This window comes from Artemia sp. Qi Xiang Cuo, chromosome 2, assembly GCF_049724085.1.
Source record: "Artemia sp. Qi Xiang Cuo chromosome 2, ASM4972408v1, whole genome shotgun sequence".
Lineage (NCBI taxonomy): Eukaryota > Metazoa > Arthropoda > Branchiopoda > Anostraca > Artemiidae > Artemia > Artemia sp. Qi Xiang Cuo.
Window position 1 is genome coordinate 47,192,006 of NC_142795.1, and position 27,000 is coordinate 47,219,005.

At 36.8% G+C, this 27,000-nt stretch overlaps 1 protein-coding gene across 4 annotated transcripts in view; it reads left to right on the forward strand.

The window, feature by feature from the left end:
- Window positions 1-27,000, forward strand: part of ss (aryl hydrocarbon receptor spineless) — a 152,851-nt gene that overhangs the window by 63,409 nt on the left and 62,442 nt on the right. For all 4 annotated transcript variants that reach the window (XM_089108129.1, XM_089108130.1, XM_089108131.1 and 1 more), the window contains exon 3: window positions 10,709-10,833. In XM_089108129.1, coding sequence (XP_088964255.1) covers window positions 10,709-10,833 — 125 coding nt within the window. The remainder of the gene's footprint in view (window positions 1-10,708; window positions 10,834-27,000) is intronic.

A 27,000-nucleotide genomic window follows, 5' to 3' on the forward strand; every position in this document is an offset into this window, starting at 1 on the left:
ACTTGAAAAACTTGGCATTCTAACTCTAAGAAACTTAGCTGAGGTATTCTGGTTAAATCCGGACAGGATGTAACCGCGGGAAATGAGCCAGTCCTTTCGGAAACGACCATATGGAGGAGCAGAGACAATAATAATTACCTTGAATATTCTGTTGTACAAACACTATTTTCTCTACTATCATTTGCACCATCCGCCTGGTAATGAGAAAAACCGGAAATGCTCAAACAGGTGATACAGATGAACATCTATTTTCTTTAAAAGAATTAAGTAAAAAACTTGTTCTTTCACATGGAGTAAAGAGCGACAATACAACTTAAAATGAACAGAAATTACGATACTTACGTGTTATAGCGCCCACGCCAAAGAAGTGAAGTTAGCTTTATTCTGATGAAATATACCGAAGTATGATGAAAATATAATACTTTAGTAACAAAATTATGGAAATACAACAGAGAATTATGGAAAATAGGCCGCCCAGAACGCATTATATTAAATACCTAACCTAACCCCCTCTATATATTAAATGTTTAATTAAAATATACCTGCATAGTTACCGTTTTTTTCTCACTTAGGCTAAGCTGATTAACTTCGAGTGGACACAGATAACCGGTTTCATTACAGATCAAGAACAAAGTGTGTTTGCTATAACACGTAAGCACCGAAATTACTCCGTAAATGAGGATGGCTTCCTTCTCCTCGACCCAAGTCTCTTTACGCTTAAGTTTTATATTGCATTAAAAATGCTTTTTATTCCAATTCAATAGTCTCCAAAAGAAGAGGAAAGCTTGAAGAGATAAGCTACGTCCTGAGCTGGGCTAAAAACGATCCAAGTCCTGAATAGGTGCTTAAGCACACGGGCGCCCATAAGCTGAATTTTAGGGGGGGCTTCCCTTGTCTAATCGGCACTTCCAATACTGTAAATAGAAATCTCAAAACAAAAATATAAGGCAGCATCATTCAGCCAAAGGGTCTGTCGCCTCCTGCCCCCTCCCCACCACTTTATGGGCACCCATACTTAAGCGAGCTAAGTCCAAGCTGCAGTTACTCTTTCTCCTCTATCATTTTGCAGGAGAAATGTATTTGGATCAAAAACATGCCTTATTTTGATTAAAAACATGCAATGATCCTGAATCTGTATGATTGAAGAGTCTGGGAGGGATCTGAAGTCTCTCTAAATCCAGTCTCCTCAACCACACCCAGACTTGGTGCAACTGCAAGAATGCTAGCCAAGTCATGATGCATTGCAAAAACAAGCTGAGCCTTGATTTGCTCCTAAGACGGTCTGAGTTGAAGCTGCACTGTAAAAAATGTTGTGAATTAAAAAAAAATGGTTTGTAAAATTTGTCAAAAAGAAATTGAAATTTCAATATTTAAGAATTGTTTGAATACAGACAGGTTCATCACAACATTGGAATTATTTCATTGGTTGTTGAATTTTTCAATTTGTTGGGCAACCCAAATGCTGGGTTTCCATGCCCTTATTGAATTTTCAGCTTGGTGACAAGCAAACATGTTGGATTCTCACACCCTTATTGAATTTTCAGTTTACCTAGAAATAAACAAATTGGTTTTTTTTAAGGTCCTTGAATTTTCACTTTGCTGAATTTTCTAATACTACCGTTGGATTCCCGCTGATTTCTTTGGAGTTTTTTCACAAGCTTAGATAATTTTCTGAATCCTAGTGTTGAAATTCCGGAAAGAACTTCCCTTGGGGAGGGAAATTTCCGGGGATAAACTTTCCAGGGAAAATTTTACACTGGGAATACTTGACAGAATTCCTATACGGAATTATTTTTATTTGCCTTACTTTCTCTTTGCCAACTCAATTTTGTACGTGGAGATGTTCCGGGGCATTATCTGGGGAAAATTGTCAGCGGGTTCGGATTCCCGGAAAAAAATTCACAGAAGGGAGGGGGGATTCCAGAGTGATTGGAAGAAATATTAAAAATTAAAGTCTTTTTTAAATGAAAGTATGCTAACGAGAATTTTTCAGACTCGTCCGCAAGAAATTTTACGGAGGGGGGGGATTTTCAGCTAGGATGGAATTTTCTGGTGGGAATTTTACCGGGGGGTGTATTTTACGCGGGAAGAACTTTACACGGAGAAGTTTCCCGCGAGGGGAGGGAATTTCGCATGGAGTGTGAGCCAGATTTACCGGCATTATTTGAAAAACAATCAGAAATTAAGTTAAAAAAAGGGATTTGTTTCAACTGAAAGTAGGGGGTAACAATAAAACTCAAAACGAGCAGAAATTATTCCGTATATGAAGGGGTTGTTCCCCTCCTCAATACCTTGCTCTTCACGCTACAGTCTGACTGTTTGTCCCAATTCTTTAAGAACGACTCCTGAAACACAAGGGCCGTTTAATTAGAATAGGAAGCTGTTTTAAAAGTGCTAAAAACTTTAACGTGAAGAGCAACAAAAGACTTGTTACAAAAAAAAACTTTAAAAACGCATCAAAAATTTGTTTATATTCATTTTTGTTACGTTTTTACGAGTCGTACAAACATTTCGGGGGGGGGGGGCAAACCCCTAACCCCCTGCCCTGGACACGACCTTGTTGCTGACATTAAAAGTTCTAGTGAAGTTTACTCGAAAGGCTTACTAAAAGTTTCAAATGGAAGCTTTTTGTTTTTACTTTGTAATTAATCGAACCTAGTATTTGAGCCAAAACTTATCGAACTCAAAATTTATGTAGGCTAACATCACCAAAAAAGGGAGTGCCGTCTCACTGTTTACTCATCATTTCACTCACATTTTTGATTGGAAGATACGTATTGCATGACAAATTATATTATGCATATAACTCACAACACATCGAAAATTGCACTTTCTTCTTTTTTTGTGTGCTCCTCTTTAGACGTTGAACTTCTGATGTCTGGCATCAACATGCCTCGACTAAATAACACCCCCCCAATCAAAACGTCTTTATAGTTGAAGTAGTATAACTAGTCATTACCATGTCACACTGTTCCCCAGGGAGATTATTATATGTCATTGAAGAGAGAAGCAATATATGCAATTAGTATCTTCAGCCTTTCACACAATGACAAACATATGACATTTTTGACAGAAAATAGCAAACTTCACTAGAGGATATAAAATTATGCGGTTTGGAAACTGTAAATACTGGGATCTCTCATTCAAATTTTATTACGACGTTTGTTCCAATGAATTAATGCTAATAACATAGCGCGTACTAGAATTCTTGCCAATTTTGATAATCGAAAACCCAAGCCTATGAAGTAAGCCAAATGGTTTTCTTTTGCAATAACTTTAGCCTAAGAAGTTGAGCAGGTTCAGCTTTTCATTTATGTAATATTTGCACTACTTGCATTTGAACAGCAAGATATAGGCAAGAAATTTATGTTTAATATAATTCTAGTTGTTTAATATCATTCCAAAATAAAATACATTTGTGAAGTCTGTGAACCAATGGAGTGTTTTTGTTTAGTAGAGACACTAGAATTAGAATAGGAACTAGAACTACTGAACTAAAAATAATTCGATAGTAAAATAGTTTCCAACTGCCCATTTGGAATCTCCTAAGAAGGGGAGGGGGAACTTATGGTGATTAGAAACCGCAAGTTGATATTACGAATTATAGGACAAGATTAAAAGGGAACGGAAGAGTTAATTACTTGCTTATCAAATCCATGGCTTAACACGGTTGCTTTATCAATTAAATAAGAAAAAAACAAGCTTTTTCAACCGAAAGTAAGAAGCACCATTGAAACTTAAATATACAGAAATTATTCCGTATATGAGGGGGATTGCTCGTCCTCAATCCCTCGCTCTTCACTCTAAAGTTTTTTAATAGGTTACTTTAAAAAAAACTTTTTTATTCTAATTACCTGACCCTTGTGTTTTAGGAGTCGTTCTTAAGAAATTGGGACAAAATTCAAACTTTAGCGTAAAGAGCAATATTTTGAGGATAGGGAAATCCACCTCATTTACATACATGGGCGCCCATAAGCTGAATTCCAGGGGGGGCAAACCTCGTCTAATTGGTACTTTTAATGCTATATAAGAGAAATATCAGAACAAAAATATAAAAATACGGCAGCATCGTTCAGCCAGGGGGCGGGGCGGGAGCCCCCCCTGTCCCCCCATCTGGGCGCCCATGTTTACATAATAGTTTCTGTTCGTTTTAAGTTATAATGTTGTTCTTTACTTTTAGTATGAGGGTTTTTTAAATAATGCCAGGAAATTCGGCTCCCCTCCATTGAGGATTCCCTGTCCCCAGGCAATCTAACGGTTTTATGTCAATTTTAAATTCTTGGTCAACCTGCCTGGGACTCTAGGCAGGCGTGCCTTTCCAAAAACTAACACACGACTATTTTTCCAATAAGAGAATCATACATACTCGCGCCATTTACCCGTGCCATTTAAACATTTGCCTCTAAATTACTCGGACTATCTGTTTTGACTTTTTCTACAATTAACCCTGTCTTGATTCCTACTGCAAAATACTTGATTTGCAATTCAAAATGAAAAATACCCCATGTAAAGTTTCTCTTACGTAAAATACTCCTACCCAGAAAATTTCCCAGGACAATTCCATCCTCGCTGAAAATTCCCCCGGAAAATTTCTTGCGGACATTTCCGACCTAAAAAAATATCCTTAACTTTCATTTGAAAAAGATTTGGTAAAATTCTACTTTAGCTACTTTTGGCTATCTTGGGAAGGGGTTAGGTTAAGAAAATGAGACTTTCAGGGATGGGTCTACAGGCTAAAGTATGTCCCGGGAAGGTATTTTGAAGTACCTACCTCCACTCCTTCTCCCTCTAGAGGGTCATAAAATTTGCCTACATGACAGGTCTATACCCATTGAAATTTTGACAAAACATCATTTTACCTTAATTTTCAGTTATCAGTTTCTTTTTCTCTGGCTTTAGCTCTGAAAATGCAATTTCAAATATTTGATCAGAATTTTAAGAGATATAAATAGTTTATTTCCAAAATTTAGGAAATTTATTTGCATATCTTTAAAACCTTATAAATTGGGATTGAGCAAAGTTGTGAAGCTGAAAACAATTTTGTTGTACTTCATTTAAGCAGAAGATCTATTTTGCTAGGTTTCACTTCTATAACTCACATATTTTTAAAGGTCATCAAAGGTCAGGACCGTCTAGAGGGAGAAGGAGTGGAGGTGGGTACTTCAAAATATCTTCCCAGGACATACTTTAGCCTGTAGACCTATCCCTGAAAGTTTCATTTTCTTAACCTAACCCCTTTCCAAGATAGTCAAAAGTAGCTAAAGTAGAATTTTACCAAAGATTTTAATATCTTATCGTTTTCTAATCATGCTGGTAATCCCCCTACTCTGGGCAAAGATTTTCCTCCCAGGAATTCCCTCCACAGTTGATGCTTGAATTAAAATCCCATTTGCCATCAAGCCATTGGCCAATTGGAGACAAAGCCCAGACAGGTAGTATGAGTGAGAGGCAAAGCTGGCATAAGCCTTTTTCAGATTGAATAAAGAATGATGGAATTTTCACTTGTTGTTAGATATTGTCTATCATCCATCTATGTGAAGAATTCTCCCCCCCCCCCTTCCACGGAAAAATCCTCCAAACAATTCTAAAACCACTAAGAATTTCCCCCGGACAATTCTCCCAGAACGTCTTCCCATGAAAAATTGAGTCGGCAAAGAGAAAATAAGACAAAAAAAAAAAGAATTTCGCTTAGGAATTCTGGCAAATTTCCAGGGAAGGGTCTACACCTGTAAGCACCCAGGGCTAGAATGGCCTTTGGTGACCTCCGTTCGACAAACCCATTATAGATATCAGGTTATGGTTATTTTGCTTCTGTAAAGAATATGTTTATTTTATTGTTCTACTATCATATATATATTTTCTTATGTAAATCCTAATATATACAATCAGATTCAAGAAAAGCCTTATGATTCCAGGTAACAACATTTTATTAGTGGCAAAATAGTTCTGACACATGCGTAATGCAATTTCCAATTCCAATAATTAACACTCTACATAAACAATGGATTAATTTCATAGCTTCCAGCCCTTTTCCCATGGGCTGCGGGAGTAATGTTATCCCCAACGACATAGCTATTGGACCTCTTAAATATGTTGAACAAAATTGGTATTTCAAATTTTTATAGGACGGCTTTGGGGATAAAATGGGCATATTGGGGAGGATACAAAAAAGTGACCGGAGGGCCACCCCCTCCTTTGGCCCTTTTAGATGCCTTACGCGAAACACAGTTGATCAAAATTTGAGATAGCCATTTTGTCCAAAATAGTCTAAAGGTCGAACAAATAGGTCTCCAACGATGACATGACCCCCACAGTCCCTGAGGCAAGGGCCGTAAGTTATGCAAGCTACCCATTGTTTACATATAGGGTTTGTCTTTTAGGAAGGGGGACGTGCTTGAAAAGGAGGCTCCAAATGGACTTAGGCATTAAGGTGAAACTTTCTCAAGATGCTGAGGGGCTGTTGAAAAAAACACCCTAAGCACATAAGGGCGTCTGGAACAATCGAGGGTATTAAGCTTTGGAGCTGTGGTATTTAAGCTGTAGAGCGAGATGTCGGAAAGTATTCGGAGAACAACCAGCCCCTCGCCTTTTTAGATCCCCCCCTCTCAGCACTGATCAAAAATTTGAAATAGCCATTTTTCAGAACAGTCAAAATATCCAATATCTATGCGTCTGCGGATGACATGACCCCCGCAGCCCTCGGGGTAAGGGTTGTAAAGTATACAACTAGCCCATTGTATACATATTGAATTTATTACTGGGAAAGAGGGGAATGTTTGATCTTAGTGCGATCTAAAAAGACTAAGGGTATGAAGATGGCACTTCAGGAATATTGAGGGCTGGCGTTTAACCCCCCCCCCCGACAAGTAACACTTCCCGCAAAATACCCCCCTCGGTAAATATCCCCCGTAAAATACCCCCAGGAAAATAACCTCCCTCTGAAAATACTCCCTTCGGAAAATACCCCCCCGGAAAAAACCCCACCCCTCCCACGGAAAATACCCCCTCCCCCGTGCAGAAAATACCACCCGCGGTAAATCCTCCCCCCGGAAAATAACCCCCTCCCCCCCCCCCCCCGTGGAAAATAAGGCTTTCCAAATTTGAGAATTTGATTTGAGTTTTATTTTTGTAATTTCCGTTGGGGGAAGGAATTTTGGTACTTGTGTATTTTTTGCCACTCAATCAAGTTTACGCTGTGTAAAATTCGAGAACACACCGGTTTTTTACCCCCCGCCCCCGCGGAAAATACCCCCCGCCCCCGCGGAAAATACCCCCCTTGGAAAATAAGGCTTTCCAAATTTGAGAATTTTATTTGAGTTTAATTTTGTTAATTTCCGTAGGGGGAAGGAATTTTGGTAAATTTTCTTCGGGGGGATTTTCCGGAGGGTATTTTCTGGGGGAGGGGTAGTCACCGGGGGGTGAATGCCGGCCACCATATTTGCACAAAGGGGTGGGGGGGGTTAAAGTATTTGGACAGTTTGAAGTCAGAAAACAATTCTTTCTAGGTATATGGCCACTAAAAAATTACAGAAGGCATCTGTAAGGTATACCTGAAGCTATCAGGTATTTGGACATTTTGTTAGCTAAAAAAGAAAAAATCCCAGCATAAAATAAATGTAATGTTTCATTTAAGTATTTTTTTCCAAGTGTTAAATGTTTTTTTTTCAATGACCGTTTTTCCAAGTACTAAGTACTATTATTAGGTTAATGTAGTGCTTTATTTAAGTGTTTTATGATGATCGCTGATCAAAGTTTATGTTATTTGTGCCTTTCATTTATGTTATTTTACTGTGTTCATAGCTGTATATTTGGCTTTAAAATACACTTATCTATATATCTATCTAATATACAGAATGATTGTACCAAACATATTTTGCATACAGACCCGCTATACGTTACCCATCCCCCCCTAATGCGCAAATCTATAGCCCAAATTTATTTCTAAAGTAACAAAGAAACTAACAAAAAAACGATGTGTTCTAAATACTTTACCCCCCCCCCCACCCCTTATGTGCAAATCTATAGCCCAAATTATATATTTCCCATATAGGCTATTCTGTCACTTGTCTTTGTCTTGTCTCGCACTAAGCTGAAAAAACTAATGAAGAAACCGTTTTTGTTTTCGAGTTTTACGCAGCGTAATCTTGAGTGAGTGGTGCATAATACACCGCATGTACCAAAATTCCTTCCCCCTACGGAAATTTAAAAATAACCAGGGGATTTTCTGTGGGGGTATTTTCCACGGGGGGTATTTTCCGCTGGGGGTATTTTCATCTCGGGAATGGCTAAGGTTATTTGGCTGAAAATTTCACGGAACATTGATGGGGGAATTGCACTAAATTGAAAGACTCTATCTGCATCCAAATGCTCAAAACGGCGTATCAGTAATATATCAGGAACTGCATAGGGTATTAAATAAAAACTTTCAGAGAATGTCGAGGGAGAGGTTGAACTTAATCAAAAGACATTATGTGCGTCCCAATTGTCAAAAAGGTCCGTCTGAAAAACGTCAAGAAGAGCTAATGGTATCTATTTGAAACCTTCAAGGAATATTGAGCGGAATGTTGCACTAAATATAAAGATACTATATGCATCTAGACTGGTAAAATGGTGTGAGAAATATTTCAGGTTTGACAACGGCAAGTTTTCAAAGGTCAAAATTTTCAAAGAATTTTGAGGGGGACATTGAATAAGTCAAAAGATACTATCTGCATCCAGGTTGTCAAAAGGGCGTATGTGAAATATTTCAAGGACGGCTAGGTTGTTAAGTAACTTAATCAAAAGATATTACGTGTATCCAGGTTGTCAAAATGGCATTTTTTTTCGCACCTCACTTAGCAAACGCTCACGTCAAAGTTGCAAATAAAAGCTTATTTGTGCACATAGCATTTTTGTGACTTCCACTGTGAATGTGAATGCTACAACTTGTGACTCCGACGGCTACTGTGACTACTTGTGACTATGATTGCGACTACTTGTGTCAGCGACTACTTGCAGCTGCCACTACTTGCGCCTGCGACTATTTGCAATTGCATCTGCGACTACTAGCGACTGCAACGACTTGTGACTGCGATGGAAACTACCTGCTACAAAATTCCTGGGACCGCTAAGGGAGGTGTTAAACTAAACTAGAAATAATATGGGCATCCTTGTTGTCAAAAGGACTTATCTGCAATATCTCAGGGAAGGCTAAAAGTATTAAGTTGAAACCTTAAGAAAATATTCATTGGGATGTTGAGCCAAATCAAAAGACATCATGTTCATCAAGATTGTCAAAATGGCATGCCAGCAATACCTCACGAGCAGAAAAGGGTATTAAGTTGAAACTTTCAGAGAGTGCTAAGGAGGATGTTGAACTTGATCAAAAGACACTATTTGCATCCGAATTGTCAAAAGGGCCTATCGAAAAAAAACTCAAGAAGGGCTAATGGTACTTATTTAAACTTTCAAGGAATATTGAGGGAGATGTTGTACTGAATAAAAGATACTATAGCATGTATGTTGGCACAATTGTTGCGCAATATCTCAGGAACGGCAAGGGTACTAAGTGAACATTTTCAAAGAATGTTGAGGGGGATGATGAAATAAATCAAAAGACACAATCAGTATCTAAGTTGTCAAAAGGGTGTGTGTGAAATGTTTTAAGGACGGCTAGGTTATTTAGGCTAGGTTAACTGTATCAAAAGGTATCATTTCCATCCAAAGTTTTCAAAATGACATCTTTTCACCATCACACCTAGCAAAGGCTCAGTCAAAATCACAAATAAAAGAGTTTAGAGAGTCAGAAGCAAAAATATAGCTGAGTGATTCCGCTATTATTTAATTATTCTTTTATTCCATTTTAATTCGTATGAAATCGTTTGAGTATTTCCCCAGGAGGATAATTTCGAATATATTATTTACGAATTACTGTTGAATCAAAATCTTAGTTCAAGAACCGTTTCAAACCTTGGTTTCAAACTGAATTGAATTTAAGTAATAATCCGTCGCGCGAGTTGCTACATCTCAAAATAAAGGAAATTTAAGCAAATCCCCCCCCCCCAGGAAAATTCCCCACTGCAGAAAACTCCGCCTCCACAGAAAGTCCCCCGCGAAAAGATGCCCTTGAAAAAGCTGCCCAATGAAAATCCCCCATCTGAAAATACTTCCTGACCATTTCCCTCCCTTGGTGAATTGAGTCGACAAATCTAAAAACACGAGAATGTACATAATCGATAAACATGAACACCAATTTTTTTTAAATATTTATTCCCAGAAGGAACAAAGTTGTACTTTATCCAACAGTTATACAAATTGCCAAATTAATTTATTTTTATTACACGTACAAGGAGTCGGAAAAGGATATGTATATCAAATTCATTTAATATGGGTAGCCCCCCCCCCCTTCCGTGGGTAATCCCTCTAGAATCCCCCCCCGTGGAAAATTTCCCCTTATAATTTCTCCCGACAATTTTCCTCTGGAATATTTTATCCACATATAAAATAATGATAAAAAATACTTAGAAAATTAGGTTGAATACCAAGTTAACGAAACTGTTTAATACCAAATTTAGGGAACTTATTGAAAAAGAAATTTATAATTTTAGAAATGTATTAGACGACAATATTCATAATTAACTAACTCAATGATTGGATATCCAGAAAGCCTAAATAAAGTGTGACCGGAAGAGACTTTCTATTTGTGTTGAGGTGTTCTCTTTTTTTCTAGTGGCAATCCAGAAAGCAAAAATGGAAATGGGAATGCATCATGCATCCCATGAACTGCCCTACCGAACGAGAGATACTCTAAACGCTTTAGATCCTCCACTGCTGGATGCTGACGGAATATTGCAGGTTAGCCATTACTTTCTCCTTTTTTGTATGCTGCTTAAATAATCTTGTCAAATAGTTCGTGGTGACGAACTGTAAGTAAGGAGCGTCCTGCATAGTAACCGAAACTCTAAAAACGGAATTTTGATACCAATAGATACATAAAAAAATCAGATTTTTATGCTGATTTCAAATAGATAAGTTTCATCAAGTTTAATCTTACCCATCAAAAGTTACGCGCCTGAGAAAATTTGCCTTATTTTCGAAAAAAGGGGGAAACAATCCCTAAAAGTCATAGAACTTAAATGAAAATTACACCATCAGATTAAGTGTATCAGCGAACCCTAATATAGAAGTTTCAATCTCCTATCTGCAAAAATGTGGAATTTGTATTTTTTGCCAGAAGAAAGATAACGGATGCATATTTATTTGTTTTCTTTTTTTTTGTTTTTTGTTTTCCCTGGGGGTGATCGTATCGATCCAGTAGTCCTAGAATATTGTGAGAGGGCTCATTCGAACGGAAATTAAAAGTTCTAGTGCTCTTTTAAGTGACCAAAAAATTTGAGGGCAACTTGGCCCCCTCCTGCACTCATTTTTATCCCGAAGTTACCCAATCAAAATTTTGAGATAGCCATTTTGTTCAGCATAGTCGAAAATTTAATAAATATGTCTTTGAGGATGAGTTAATGCCCCACAGATTCCGGGGGAAGGGCTGCAAGTTATGAACTTTGCCCATTGTTTACATATAGTATTGGTTCTTGGGAAGTATACAGACGATTTCAGGAGTGATTTTTTTCTGGTGAGGGGGGGGGGGTTGGAGGAGGGAGATACGGGGGAGGATTTTTCCATGGGGGATGTTTTTTTGGGGGAAGGGACATTTCTATGAAGGGGGCACCGGATTTCCCAGCACTATTTAAAAAAGGATCAGAAATTGAACAAAAAACAAGTTTTTTTCAACTGAAAGTAAGGAGCAAAATTAAAACTTAAAGCGAACAGAAATTATCACGTATATAATGGGGTTCGCCCCCTAGTCAATACCTCGCTCATTACGCTAAGGTTTTTTTTAGTGCTTTCAAAAGAGCTATGTATTCTAATTGCCCAGCCTTTGTGATTCAGGGGCTTGTGATTGCAACAAAATTCGAACTTTAGGGTAAAGATTGAGGAATTGACTAGGGGGTGCGAACTCCCTAATATACGTAAGAGAAACATACGAATATAAAAGTTCGTTACGTAAGTTAATTCGTAAGTTACGTCAGAACAATATTTCGATAAATCCATTTAGCCGAAAAAAGTAAAATTAATATGCAAATTTCGTTTTAATTATTCATGTACGGTGAGCCAAAATCAAAGCTGCATTAACTCAAAAACGTTCAAAAATTAAATAAAAAGCTAAAGCTAATTAAAAAAAATACGCTAAAGCTTGACTCTGTCTCACAACTTTATTTTTTAAAACAATAAAAAACTTTAGCGTAAAGAGCGAGGTGTTGAGGAGGGGATCGCCCCTTTCATATACGGAATAATTTCTGTTCGTTTTAAGTTTTAATGTCGCTATTTACTTCCATTTAAAAAAAAAAAACTTGTTCTTTTTTATAGATATAGACGATTAAAGTTACACACTCAAGAATTGGTTCATAAGGTGTTTCGCAAAAGTAGTAGGACCATTCATACTTGAATATTTTTTTCAAATATAATCTAATATAATGTATATACGGCTATAATATATAACCGTAAATATATAAAAAAAAGAACATCTTAGCTATCCGTATCCTTATATGAATGTGGACTTATTTCTTAGTGTTCAACTTTTATAACCTTTTTAAAATTTGATATATTTAATATAAGCTATTGTATAAAAAAAATGTAAACAGATATATAAAAACTTTTTTCTCACCTGCTATGCATCGAGTTATGATGTCTCGAAAAATCTTTTTTTCTGGCGAAATAAATGTTGGCCTCTTGTTTTTTCTTTTTCTCCTTTTTTTTCTTTTTTTAAGTCTTAATCTAGTTGTGTCTAAAAATGGATGAAGTTTGAATTCTGTAGACTTATTAGACATTATTTCTCATATAGCTTCAAAGTTATAAATTTTCAAAAACAAAATTCAGGTTTTGCATTTTATATGGTTTGATTAGTGTAAAAACAACTATGCGTCTACTGAAACATTAGTTTATAAGCTTTGGGGTTACCAACTAGAAGAAAATATGCATTAGAAAATGTTTTTTGAAAATGGAATTCGCTGACAACTCTTTTTTATGAAAAATATTTTAAATGGCGAACTCAAACATAATAATATAAACATACTTATTTTGAAGCAGTTGCTTCTTGGAAATTGCAGATGTTGGAAAAATGTCCACGGTCATTGCAATTTGCTACCATTTTTTAACAGAAGAACTCTTGTTTCTATGTATTTTTGTAACACTTCGATGTGTAGGAAAATATCACATTTTCGTAGGGGTATTATTGGTGTATCTAGTTTCGTTCGTCTTGTTCTTTCTTTTCTTTTTTTTCCACAGGTTTATTTTATGGAAACCATTATCCTAAGGAGACGAATAAGGCCTCATACGAAAACTAATTTCAACTTTCATGAACGTTTCATAAATTGGGACTGAGAGTGCCACGTTAAAATAACACATGGCATTGAAAGTGCCACTTTTGGGTTCTATTTCTAAAATAGAGTATATTTGAATACTTTAAAGTAAAAAATGGAAAACTCCTTTTTATGAAGCCTTCATACGGAGGTTTGCATTCTCAATCATGGTTGCAACAGCAGCTGCAAGCTAATGACCTTGCAGCGCAAAACAAAAAAGTGACTTGGTATTTTATTAATTTTGTCTTACAGCATTGAAAAATATAGTATTCTACTCTACTAGGAAGTAGAGCTGTCGCATACTATGCTAGCGGAAAGCCTACTGGGTTCAAAATCGCTCATGTTCAGGTTTTCCCCAATGAGAAGAATTTAAAATCGAAACTCAATAATGTAACCTACATTCCTAGCTTATGATTTGACAAATTTACGAGATCAAAGCGGGAAATTTTTGAGAAGAGTAGATACTATCAAAAAGGCTATCAAAATACCGATGAAGCAAGAACAAATTTCAGAAAATCAACACTTCATAGATCCCTCAACACAGTCCTTTCCACTGAGCCGCTAAGCATATTTTTTCATTGGGTATCAAGGGCGGTGACAGGGGAGGAAAAGGTGGAATTCTGGGCAATCTCCACAGCCCTGGAAGACCAAAGACGAAGATTACTCTTAATTCTTGCAATATATCGAGAAAAATTCAACGCTCTGTTGCCGAAAATTTCGAATTACAGCCCCCTCCCCCTAAAAACGCTTCACAGGTCACCTCCCCCCACCTTTGAAAAATGTACTTTGGAGCCCTTTCCGAGTATCTTAGAAAGCAAAAAAAAGCAAATGCTTCACGTGGTTCTATATTTTTCTCTAATGAATTGTTAATTACTTTTAAGTGCCCAAACCATGTTCTTTTGATATCCACTAAGCTTATTTCTTCACTAGGTTGCTAGGGCTTCCGCGAAGGAGGGGAACCTCGGAAAGGGATAAAGATATACAATAAGTGCTAATTTGTCAAATATCTAAAAAAAAAATAAACATTGTTTTGTCCTAAATATTCTTTCAATTACTCTCGCCTAAAAATCACTCGGTCCACTCCCCTCCGGAAACTTTCTATGTTCACCTTTGCAATATAGCAAAAAAATGAGGAAATGAAAGTTTCTTACGAAGGTATACATCTTTTATTTTATGAATAATGGCAAAGGGCTGAAGGGCGAGCTTGAAAAGGAGGGTGAGGTAAGTTTAGGTAATTTCAAAGACGACGCTGCCTTTTCATTACGATAAATAAAAGTTCGAATAGGGATACATCATTTTATTAGATAGTGATGATTCACAAAAAAACACTGGACATTTCGGTCACATGCACAGTGACCGTCATCACAGTGACCGAAATACTTTTGCATGTCTTGTATTTGAGCAGAAATACTTGTATTTTTGCTGATGACGGTCACTGTACATGTGACCGAAATATCCAGCATTTTTTGTGAATTAACACTGCCCAATAAAAGGATTTATCCCTATTCGAACTGTTATTTAGAGTGTAAATATTTGAATGTAAGTCTGGGAACAGGAAACACGCCACCTAATTTTAATGCAATTTGGGTCAATTTTATCTTGCAAATATTGGATTCTAGAGCTTTAAGTAGGACGCGGGTTTACAGAACTTTTGATGCTTTGTCTTGTGGAAATGAGAATGAGAAAAACTAGGTTTATAATACCAGAATGTGGAACTTGGACACTTTTAATATAGTAGAACGTGTTTCTAAGGGACCTTGGAAATAATTTATATACGGATTTCTGAAGTGTCTAAAGCAGTTCCTTTCGTAGAGTACCACTGTAAAGTTCTTCTCTTGTGTTTGTTTTCAAATCATTTATATAGACTTTGTAGAATAAATGAATAGTTTATAGTAAAGAGACTCTTCTTCTATGATTATCAATGTAAACCCAGACATTACCAGGAAGGAGTAGTAAAGACATACAAAATGGTGCCTGTGGCTTTCGTGGGAGAGTATGCATCTAAGATTTGTCTACAACGCTATAGAACTTGGACTTTACCTGACCTTTATCTTTAGCAGCTTCAATTGGACTTAAAATGCGGGTAGTTTTGCACCTTATATTTGCACCTGCACCGATTACGCCGTCTGTGAGATGCTGGCTCCGCAAATTTGTTCTTATTTTTTTTTGTCATCAGTGCCTGAAAGTTAGGCCTGTTTGCTTATGACGAAGAGAAATTTTCGCTATCGGCGAAGCCAATTTCCGCCGAAATCATCTGGTTTTAAGTGAATTTTATGTAAGTGAAGAGAAAAAAATTTCCAATCTACACCGGGGATTTGTTGATCATTTGACGTCGTTGCTGTTCGTTGTTGTTCGCTGCTGCTACTATTTGTTATTCTGTCGGCTACAGCCATCCCAAGAAAAGTAATTCGGTGAGTCACGCTTTCAGTTCGCACCGTGGTATAGGCCACTTGTTAGGAATGTTATATTTATTTTAAAATTAAAATTTATTGTAAACTTTTCACCTTGGTATTGTGTCCCACAAAACTTCAATTGCATAAAATAGGATTCCCGTATAATTGTAAAATTTCGAATGAAAGTTGTAAAACCTATTTGATAAGCTAAAATTAAGCGATGGCATTGGAAAATTAAACAAAGTTTGCCTATTTGTAATGAAGGCCATGGTTTAACTATATTTGCCAGTGAGATCATTATTAGATTTTTGAAGACAGGATTTTTTTAATATTATAAGTTTAGACGAATTGAAAAAACTGTTAACACAGGCGTATTTATTGGGGAAAATTGTAAGAATGTTTTTGAGGAATTAGCTAAGCTAGAATTTGGTACTCAAGCTTTTTTGGGAAGGGATAGCCTTACATCCTTTTGTAGAGGGGTCAAGAGTATTTAATGAAGAATGAGTACAATAATTTGAAGAAGTGTATGAGGTTGCAAAACGTTTAAGTCCAGAGAAAATGTGGTTTAGAAGAGAAATGGGAATTGTAGGGGCTGTCGCAAGTTATGAGATAAGATCAATAAAGCAGGATGAGGAACTCTGTCATAATTGGCATGACGTAAAATAAGATCAAAGTATTATATATACGTAAAATGTTAGGGGGTACAAAGATAGAGTAATAGGCTGGACTTATACGAGGTATATTTTTTAAGCAAGAACCGTTTTGGAATTAAAAAAGACGTGCAAAAATATCGCAATAATTTTATTTTTACATGAAAGCCTGCACCTTAATCTGCTTTTCTACATAATTTCCGTGAATATTGAGACACTTGTCATAACGTGGCACCAGTTTTTGAATACCCTCCTCATAAAATTCTGCCGCCTGACTTGTTATCCACTGTATCACAACTGTTTTGACTTCGTTATCGTCTTGAAGAAACTGACCACCGAGGTGTTTCTCCAGGAACAGGAACAAATGGTAGTCGCTGGGCGCCAGATCAGGGTTGTATGGAGGATGATCTAGAGTTTCCCATTTAAAAGATTTGATGAGATCTTTGGTCCGAATAGCCACATGGGGACGGGCATTGTCATGCAGCAAAACGATACTATTATTAAACTTGCCTCGTCTTTTGTTCTGGATTGCACGACGCAGATTGTTCAATGTCTCATAATAAGACACTGCATTGATTGTCTCATTACGAGGCAGAAACTACACTAGCAATACTCCTTTTTTGTCCCAAAAAACTGTGCACATGATTTTCCGGGCAGAAGTTGTTTGCTTAAACTTCACTTTTTTGGGTGATGATGAATGTCGCCATTCCAAGGATTGTTGTTTTGACTCTGTTGTGACGTAGGCCACCCATGTTTCGTCACCAGTATCAATTTGGTCTAAAAAATCTTCACCTTCATTGTGGTACCGCTCTAGGAAAGTCAATGCACTGCCTAAACGTTGGGTTTTGTGCAAATCCGTCAACATTTTTGAAACCCAACGTGAACACAATTTCCGGTAATTCAAGTTCGCAATCACAATGCGATACAAAACACTTCGAGAATATTGAGGAAACCAGTCGCACATTGATGAAATTGTAGAGCGTCTGTTTTCTCTCACCTTTTCTTCAACTTTCTGCACCGAATCTTCATTAAATACCGAAGGACCCTCACTCCGTTCTTCATCATGCACATTTGTGCGGCCATCTTTAAATGCTCTCACCCATTTCCTTACCATTCCATCATTCATAATGTTTTGTCCGTAGACTTCACAGATCTCACGATGAATATCGATCGGTTTTACGCCTTTAGCACTAAGAAATCGCATAACAGCCCGTACTTAACAATCGGCGGGACTCACGATTGTCGGAGGCATCTTACACCTCAGTAAACAACGTTCCGTACCGTGTCAGATCAGTGCGTAGACAAGAGATGTAGGTAACCAGCGCGCATGCGCAGAACGCCGACCGTAGCGCTGCTGTGGTGGAGTCGCAAAACGGTACTTACTTAAAAAACATGCCTCGTAAATTAGAGAGCCAAAGCGAAGAATTGGTTAACTGTTCGGGAAAGTGCTAAAAATATTTGCGCTGCCACAGAGTGTAATAAAAGAAAACGTTAGGTATGTTATAATCAGGTAATGAAAATTAAATTTGAGAATCTTAGAGATTTGGAGAGTTTTTGGGAAATTAGAGTATGGTCTGAAATTGGGTATACAGTTGTGTAAATTTTTATACAGAATTTTAGGGATTCTTGGATTTTCTGTTTCTTCCCAAGGAATCAGCCCGCTTGATAGAGTCAGTATGATATACAAACAAAAATGTGTTAGTAAATTACGCAACTTAGTTTTTTTTTTAAATAGCATGGTTCATATAGATTTTAAAAATTAATTTATTCGTTTAAGTTATTGATAAAGGGGGCTAAGTTTAAGTGGGGTCAAAAATACGATAAGAAATTTCTGAAATTGAAAAAAGGAATTTGAACAATACAAATTCATTGTTTTATGTTGCTGTTGATGTTAACTCAATTGGTTATGGCGCCTTGTTAATACAAATGGGTAATGAGGGAAAGCCCCAACTGGTTTTAATTTTCAATAAAGTTTGTCTGTGAATTTCAGTAAAATGGATAATATGCTCCGAAAGCTTTACGGTGTTGTAGAAGCGGTGAAGAGTTTCGAATATTGCACTTGGGGCCGAGAGACTGACCTTCAAAGAAGAGACAGAGTTCGTAGCGGCTGATGCGGGGGTTGAAACAGACTATCTACGATTAGAAATAATGTAGCTAGATTTCAGAAAGAAAAACCTGAATTTGAGAATAATTAGCATTTTGAGCCAAAGAATTGGCGTGATCATTCCTTGAATGGCATTCATGCCGGGATACGTGGTCCTGCGACTGGTGAGAGGGTTGACGTTAGTCGACTGAGAGGTCAGCTTCCAGGATATAAGGAGGACCCAGGAAGGAGTGTAGCACGTGGTGCTGAGGCTGGTGAGAGGGTTGACATTATTCAATTGAGGAGCCAGTAGAGTGTAGTTCAGGGGATCCTAGATCAGGAAGGCATGAACTTCGTGCGGAATGGGGTAGGCGGTGGATCACCGAGCCCCAGAAACCCTGCAGGTAGCGCGCCGACTCAGTATGATGAATTTGCAGAGAGAAATATGCAACTTTGGGGCACAAAGGGTATCTTTAATTTCATTCATTTTTGAAGGATGATGTTTTTTGTTACTTGATAGGAGGCCTTGGCAATGAAAAAGGGTACCATAAACATCTATAATTCTGATGCAAAGCATCGTAGTGTATTCTGCAATAAATTTATTACATGAGTAGTTACTTGTGGGTGGATATATGTCAGATGTAAAGACAATAAATTATTTGAATTTTTGTTTTTTGATAAAATAAATTTAGAATCAGAAGATTTGAGAACTATAATGTGTGTATGCGTAGAATTTTGTTTTTATCAAATGGTAAAACAAACCTTAGGTCAAAGCTAAGATAAAAAGTACCCCTTTTCGTATCTTTTCATTGGATTCGGCCGGTCCGATGGGAAGTGTGTTTATTGGACCTACAGGAAAGAAAAATTACATATTTTGGTTGGTTTTCAAGCCTATTCTTAGTACAGGAGAGAGAAAAAGAGATAGACGAGAGAGAGAGAAATCTAAAGACATGTAATGAACCAGTTATGATTAAATTTGAATTATAACAGGGAGGTAATTCCAAAATTACGAAACCAAAAGCCAAATACGGTAGAGCCTTCTAGACCTAGTATTCCTAGGGAGGGAATCAAGCTTTGTTCATCGAAATTTTTGAAAAATTCTCATTTTTTTGTTTTTTTATTAAAGGTCTTGTTAACAGATAGATTTTTGCTGTAATTAATTTTTTGTTCTCTTCGATGTCTGTTAATTTTTTTTTTAGGAAGAACATTGTATTTGTTACTTAGACGTAGGGACTGTGAATTCTCTGCGAACAAGATTGTAAACGTGACTTAAAACAGTGACATTTCAATTTGATTGTTCTATTAAAATTTTTAAGAAAGTGATAAGTGAACACAAATTTCCATTTGTAAGAACAAAAAAGAACTATTAGAAAAATAACTGAAGAAATCCACAATTTGGATGAATCCTGCAAGACCCGTGAAGTGACCGATGATAAGACATTTTGTGTGGATATTTTTTTTCCTTTAATGTTCTACTCTTAAAATGATTTTTATGTCGGTATAAAGTTTCTTAAATAGAAAATTTTATTGTATTTAGAAAATTATTTTTGATAAAAATAATTTTGAAAAGGGGGTGGGATGAAATCAGTAAACTTTTGAATGTAAGTCTTGGAACAGGAAACACGCCACACTATGGACCCAATCAGGACTATTTACAGAAGAGGAAGTAAGTAGTGATTGATTGAAAATAATCCCACCTAGACATAAATGTGTAGCTACGTATGCATGTGAATCAAACTTTGAGTGTTAAGACTTATTTCAGAAATTCGCTCCATGATTTGAAATTTTTTGTGCTGTAAGCTGAAATGACGGGATTTCAGGAGTTTATTTAATTGTGTATTAGCTCTTAACTTCTAGCAATATATAGCTGTGTTTCAACGGTTTAAAATTTTATATTACTAGCTACTGATATCAAGACTGGTAAAACAAATGGATTATCATATTGATAAGCCAAACACCTTTTTTTAAGCTGCTTAATGGCGTTTTTGTATCTAAAATACCCTTTCCTTTTTTCACATGTGCTCATAAGAGAACTTAAATTCTATACTCAAAATTAATGATATTTTGCCAGGCGAAAGATTATTCAAAGCCTTATAAATCAGTCTAATCTAATTTATTCCGGTTATTTAATAGCTTTTTGGTCAAAAATTTTTGATTATTTGCATGGTTTTTGTGTATTCAGTAAAACGCACGTTTTGGCTAATCCTACAGCACTACTACTCACCCCATGCCCAAGTCGCCTCAGGCCAACACAGCTTCGCAAGCTCCTCCTCCATCTTAATCTATTCAAAGCCTCCTTCTTTACACTGTTTATTTGGAGGGTGGGCAAGAGGGGTCTCCATCCACAGAATCAAGGGGCATGACCTATATAATAATTTGTTCTCCAAACTTTTGGGCGAGGGGTAACTGCTTACATGCGATTAATTTTGTTTATTCTTATATATGTTAAATTGAATTACAAGAAATCCATTTTGCTTATTTTAAGTTTCAATCTCGCTCTTTACTTTCTTCAGAAAGTTTCTGTTTTTCTTGTTAATAATAAATGAAAAGTCGTCAAACTCTAAAATTACTCGAATTATACGAACATTTAGAGAATATGCAGATATATCTTTGTATTTTTCGTTTATAATGACGAAATGTTCCTTCATAAGTAACAATAATTCTTATATATCATGAACATTATTCAAAATCAGTCTTGAGAGCCTGCTGATCTAGGTTGGAATTTAGGTTCAAAGCTAAGTCAACAATCGTCATGGCTTAGGGACAATGAGGCTTAACTCTCTGTTTCGGGGCAGCTGTGGAAATCAGCGGATATGTATGATATTTGTTATATATATATGAATACTTGTTATTTATGAAAAAACATTTCGTCTTTATAAACAAAGAAAATAAAAGAATTTTTGCGTGTTATTTCTAATTTTTATATAATTTGCGTATTTTTAGGGAGTTGGGTGTCTTTTCATTTATTACAAGAAGTTCATTCAGGGTTTGCAATTTTCAAGGGGTGATCGTCATTTTTGCCCACAGATAAAGGTCAAGGTAAAGTCCATTAACAGAAGTTAAACAGAGTTACGCGGAGTTTAGAGGGATGGAAGCTCCCTTCATACTTAGAACAACCCTGAAAAGGATACTGAGGACAAAAAGAAGAAAGAGGTATCTTATTACGAGCTCTGGTCTCCGTGTGGGGTGTGCTATTTTGCTATTATGTTGTAAAGAGTTGAATCGATAAATTCATTGGATGAATTCTGTCTGGATTCATCTGTGTTTGAGGGTGCTACCACCTTTCTAATCCCCCCACTCTTTACGTCAAAGTTTCCACATTATATGAATTTAAGCACATAAAATAAAGTCTCATGGGGACCAGCAGGGCTTGGGGTGCTAGCGCCTCTTAGTATATAGTATAATTTTTGTTTCTTTTCAGTTTCTCCGTTGCTCTATACTCTCGTCTGAAAACCTGATTTTTATTGGTTAATTTCAGCAGTTATAAGTCAACTATTGGACTTGGGATGAATTGTTAGACGTGCACTACATAAACTATTTTAATATGTGTTCGGGGGGGGGGGGGGTCGGGAGGAAACCCCCTACCTTTTGAAAGATATCTTTTTTTATATTTTATTTGAAAAAAATAGTAAAATTGCCGACTCTAAGTTTTGAAGAATGTGTTTTTACCCCCATTCCTACATTTTTGTGAATTGACGCCCCTGTTTATGAATGGTTATATTTCATTACTGGGAAGTGAAAGTCCAAAGATTTGATTTTATTAAGTAGAGCATGTTTGTTGTTCGCAGTGAACAACATTCGCTTAGTTGGAGGGGAAATGATGCCTCGATAAGATTGGCCTTCAGATTTACTTTAAAGTGAAATAAAATAAGTTTCCCATTTCATCACCACTTGGTGACAGCTATCCACGTGACATGCACTAACTTCTAATTAAAAATACCGATGGCTGTCATGATGAGTCGATCTCCCTTTTCCGGCAATTCTGCCGGAAGCTCAGCTAGCTATTTTGTGTTGCGAATTGCGTAAAAGATTGAAACAATCACTTTCAGTATATAGTTTTTCAATTATGGTTTTATCACAGGCCGGCTTTACAATCAGCAGCGTCAGCAGCACAATAGAAGGGCAGTGGTGTACAGATAGCCCTCTCCTCAAATCCTGTAAGATGGAATCAGATTTACTTATATTGTTTTTAAAGAGACACTTTAGGTGTTTATGATAGAGCAAAAACTTTTGCCCATGAGACAAGGACGTATTTTTTCTTAGACAAGACCCCTCACCTGCCCCTGTATGCCTAAATAGAATGTTTGTATTTTTGTCAGGCTTCAGGCCCTCTTTTCTTCCTTATTCATAAAGCTCCTTACGCGAATATTCATTCATCATTTATTTTCTTCATATTAAACTGTCTTTTTGAAATGTAATAAGGAGCAATATGGCTCAATGGTAACCGAAACTCTTAAAAAACTAAATGGTACTTTTCAATTAGCTGGTGCCCACGCGATATATTGTATAGGGAAGATGATAAAAGAAACTAGTCAAACGGGTATTTGTCAATAGATAATTGAATCGCAAACCATGGTTTGTCATTGTGTTTACAGTATTTAAACTATTGTCTTTTGGGGTTTAGGGGGGAAAGGTACCTAGGTTAGGTTAGGTTACGTATTTGATATATTCTCGGCTTTACCCCCCCCCCCTCCACCCCCTAATGTGGAAATATATAGCCCAAATTTGTTTCTAAACTATTACATTTTCATCTTATTTTGTTTTATTTCATTGGCATTAACCAAACTTGACTTCTCGCGTGGGTACCAGCTAATTGAAAAGCACCAAAAAAAATTTGATATCAATGGATACATCAAAAGAATCGGCTTATTTTGCTGATGCCAAATACATAAGATTTATTAAGTTTAGTATTACCTATCACAGGTTACGAGCTTGAAAAAATTTGCCCAATTTTTGAAAAAGGTGGAAAACACCCCCTAGAAGTCAGAGAATCTTAATGAAAATCGTAGCATCAGATTTAGCGTATCAGAGAACACTACTGTAGAGGTTTCAAGCTCCTATCTAAAAAAGTTTAGAATTTCATATTCTTGTCAGAAGAAAGATCACGGATGCATGTTCATTTATTATTTTATTTTTTCCCAGGGGTGATCGATCGAACCAATGGTCCTAGAACATCGGGAGAGGGCTCATTCAAACGGAAATTACAAGTTTTATTACTCTTTTTTAAGTGACCGAAAAGATTGGAGGACAACAAGCCCCCCTCCTACGCCCCTTTTTCGCGAAAATCATCCAATGAAAATTTTGAGATAGCCATTTCGTTCAGCATAGATGAAAGGTCCAAAAACTATGCCCCTGGATATAACATTATCCCCCAGAGCCTCTGGGGATAGGTCTTTAAGTTATAAGATTTACCCATTGTTTACGTATAGCATTTGTTATTGGGAAGCATACAGACATTTTTCAGCAGGGGGGGGGGATTTTGTGCTCGGGGTGGGTCTCCATAGACAGAATTTTCCTGGCGAGGGAAATTTCTGGGGGTAAACTTTCCAGGGGAAATTTTACCGGGGGGATTTTACAAAATTCCTATACAGAATTATTTTTATTTGTCTAACTTTCTCTTCGCCCACCCAGTTTTGAATGTGGAGATGTTCCGAGGGAATTGTCCGGGGACAATATTCAGCGGGTTTAGACTTCCGGAAAAAAATTTCCACCGAAGGGGGGATTTCCAGAGTGATCGGGAAACGATTATAAGTTAAAGTCTTTTTCAAATGAAAACACGCCAAGGAGAAATTTTTCAGGTTGAATTGCCCACAAGAAGTTTAACGGAGGGGGATTTTCAGCGAGGATAGAATTGCCCGCAGGGTATTGTACGGGGGTGAAAGAAGGAGCAACATTAAGACCCAAAACGAAAAGAGATTATTCCGTATATGAAGGGGTTACCCCCCCCCCCTCAATACCTTACTCTTAACGCTAAAGTTTGACTGTTTGTCCAAATTTTCTGAGAACGACTCCTAAAATTCAAGGGACGTTTAATTAGAATAGGAAGCTTTTTTAAAATTGCCAAGAACTTTAGCGTGAAGATAAAGGTATTGAGGAGGGGGAAACCCCTTCATATACATAATAATTTCTCTTCGTTTTGAGTTTTAATGTTGCACGTTACCTTCTGTTGAAAAAAATAGTTTTTTTATATTTAATCGACAACCAGAAGAATTCAAAAAGAAATATTTCAGAAAATTGCAAAGAAGTTTACAAGGTGCTTGCAACCATAAAGTAATTTTTTGGCTCTTTTTTTTTAATTTGAAAGAGGTGGAATCGATTCTTTATTATTTAACTACCAAAATATGCTATAAGACAGGACTGCTAGTTTCATCCAGCATTCATTGTTGTTTTTGCATACAATTCAGACAACTGAACGGGAGAACCAGAAGAAGTCCTAGTGGGGGAGGGACTTTTGATATTTAAAAGGTGTCTTGACCAATCTTAGGGGGAGGAAATGCCTGGAGGTATATTTCTGGTTCCTTAATTATTTCTACCAACGTTTAATTTTCTATCTCTTTTTTTAAAGTTATATTTCACTACTTTAAAGTCTACTAAATACTAAAAACAGTAAAAGAGAAAAAAAGGTGTATTCCCATGACTGCTTTTATTGTGTGCAAAACAGTATTAGTCGAAGAATCAACGCAAATATTAGAGTTCAACAAGGGGAAGCGAGAGAGTTTTTGCTATTTAGTCTTTCCAAAGCTAGTAAATTTTGTCCTTTTACACTATTTTTGCACTGAGTATTACAACTGCTACAAGGTCTAATTTAGTGCTATCTCACGGTCCAGCCCGATTTTATGTCCATTTACAGTACCTCAAATATTTTCGTTCTTTTCTATTTTTTTTTATATTTTCTCGTGCATATTTATCGCAAATTTATTCGTAAATTAAAGGAATTCTGCGTATCATGAAAAATGCCTTTATTTTCATTGCTTCACTGGAATTAATATCTAAATTCAATCTAATCAAATTCAATCAAGTCTTAATGTTAAAGCAGCAAAAAACCAGCTCTAAAACGTAAAGTATCCCTAAATTCTATAATCTCATAGATAACTAGCAATTCTATAAAATCTTAATTTAATTTAAGATTAGCATACTATTATCTCAGACTTTCAAAGGTTTGAATTCATAAGCCATAGGTTACTAGCTTATAGAGCCCATTTCTTTTCCCATTAATTGAAAGAACTAGACATCCACCACGCGACACTATCATAAATCAAAGACTAACCGGGCCGAACCACCTTCATTCAACTGCCCGCCCGTCGACTTTGGGAATTATCTCGGATTATAAGGTGAGGTGTTACTAAAGAATTCCCGCAGAGGACAGCTTGCCATATTGGTTTTCTTAGATAAAGGGTTATGTTGTATGCATACCGCTTTGTTACACAGAACAATATTGAATATCTCCAGCGCCGCACCAATCTATAAATAAAAGACTAAGAAAATGTTTGCTAAAGTTAGCAGTAATTGAGAATTTAATAGCGGTTGTTTAATCATAGTTTCAAGAAATTAGGGTGGTTTTAATTTAAAAAAATGGATCTTGGCACAATGTGTATTGAAGTTTAGAGTTTATTTTTGGTGAGGTGAAACTTAAGCATTACACTTATTATGGAAGCGTAAGCAATTTCGTATATGCATTACACAGATTACAAACATTCTAGCCCAAATAATAATGATGGAAGCTAGAGTCGATGTGAAAATCAAGGAATAAGTTAACTAAAGTATTTTCAAAATGCAGTATTTTAGAACGAAAAATCATATTATAAACAGTAGCAATGAACTACCCAAGGCTGTAAAGATCAATGATAGGCAGCGCGATAGCGCTGCCTAAGTAAAGAACGATGTGGAAACAATGTATTATTTATTTTTCTTTTTTCTTCTCCATACCCGGACACTTCGTATCGAAGGAGTTGTCGTAGAAACTTCGAAAAGGCCTCATTCGATTGGAAATTGGAGTAGCTAGTGCCCTTTTTAATAGTCAAAATGGATTGGACGGCAACTCGCCCCCCCCCCCCGCCCCGCCTGCCCTCCCACACAACCAAACCAACTAAGGAGTTAGCGAGTTTGTTCAGCATCGGTGATTTCCAGATAAAAAATATCTTTTTTGAGGAGGCTACTCCCCCATAACCCTAGGGGCAAGGGTTTTAAGTTATGCCCTGGAGGCATATAAGGTTTTTATAGAAGGCATCGTCGTAGAAACTTGAAAAAGGGCTCATTCGATTTGAAATTCAAAGGGCTAGTGCCCTTTTTATTAGTCGAAAGTGATTGGAGGGTAACTAGCCCCCCCCCCCCCTCCCCACGCCCATCATTCCCCCAAACACATCCAATCAACATTTTAAGATAGCCATTTTGTTCAGCGTAGATGATTTCCAGATAGAAAATATGTTTTTGAGGAAAACACTGCCCTTCAACCCTCGGGGCAAGGGTTTTAAGTTATGCCC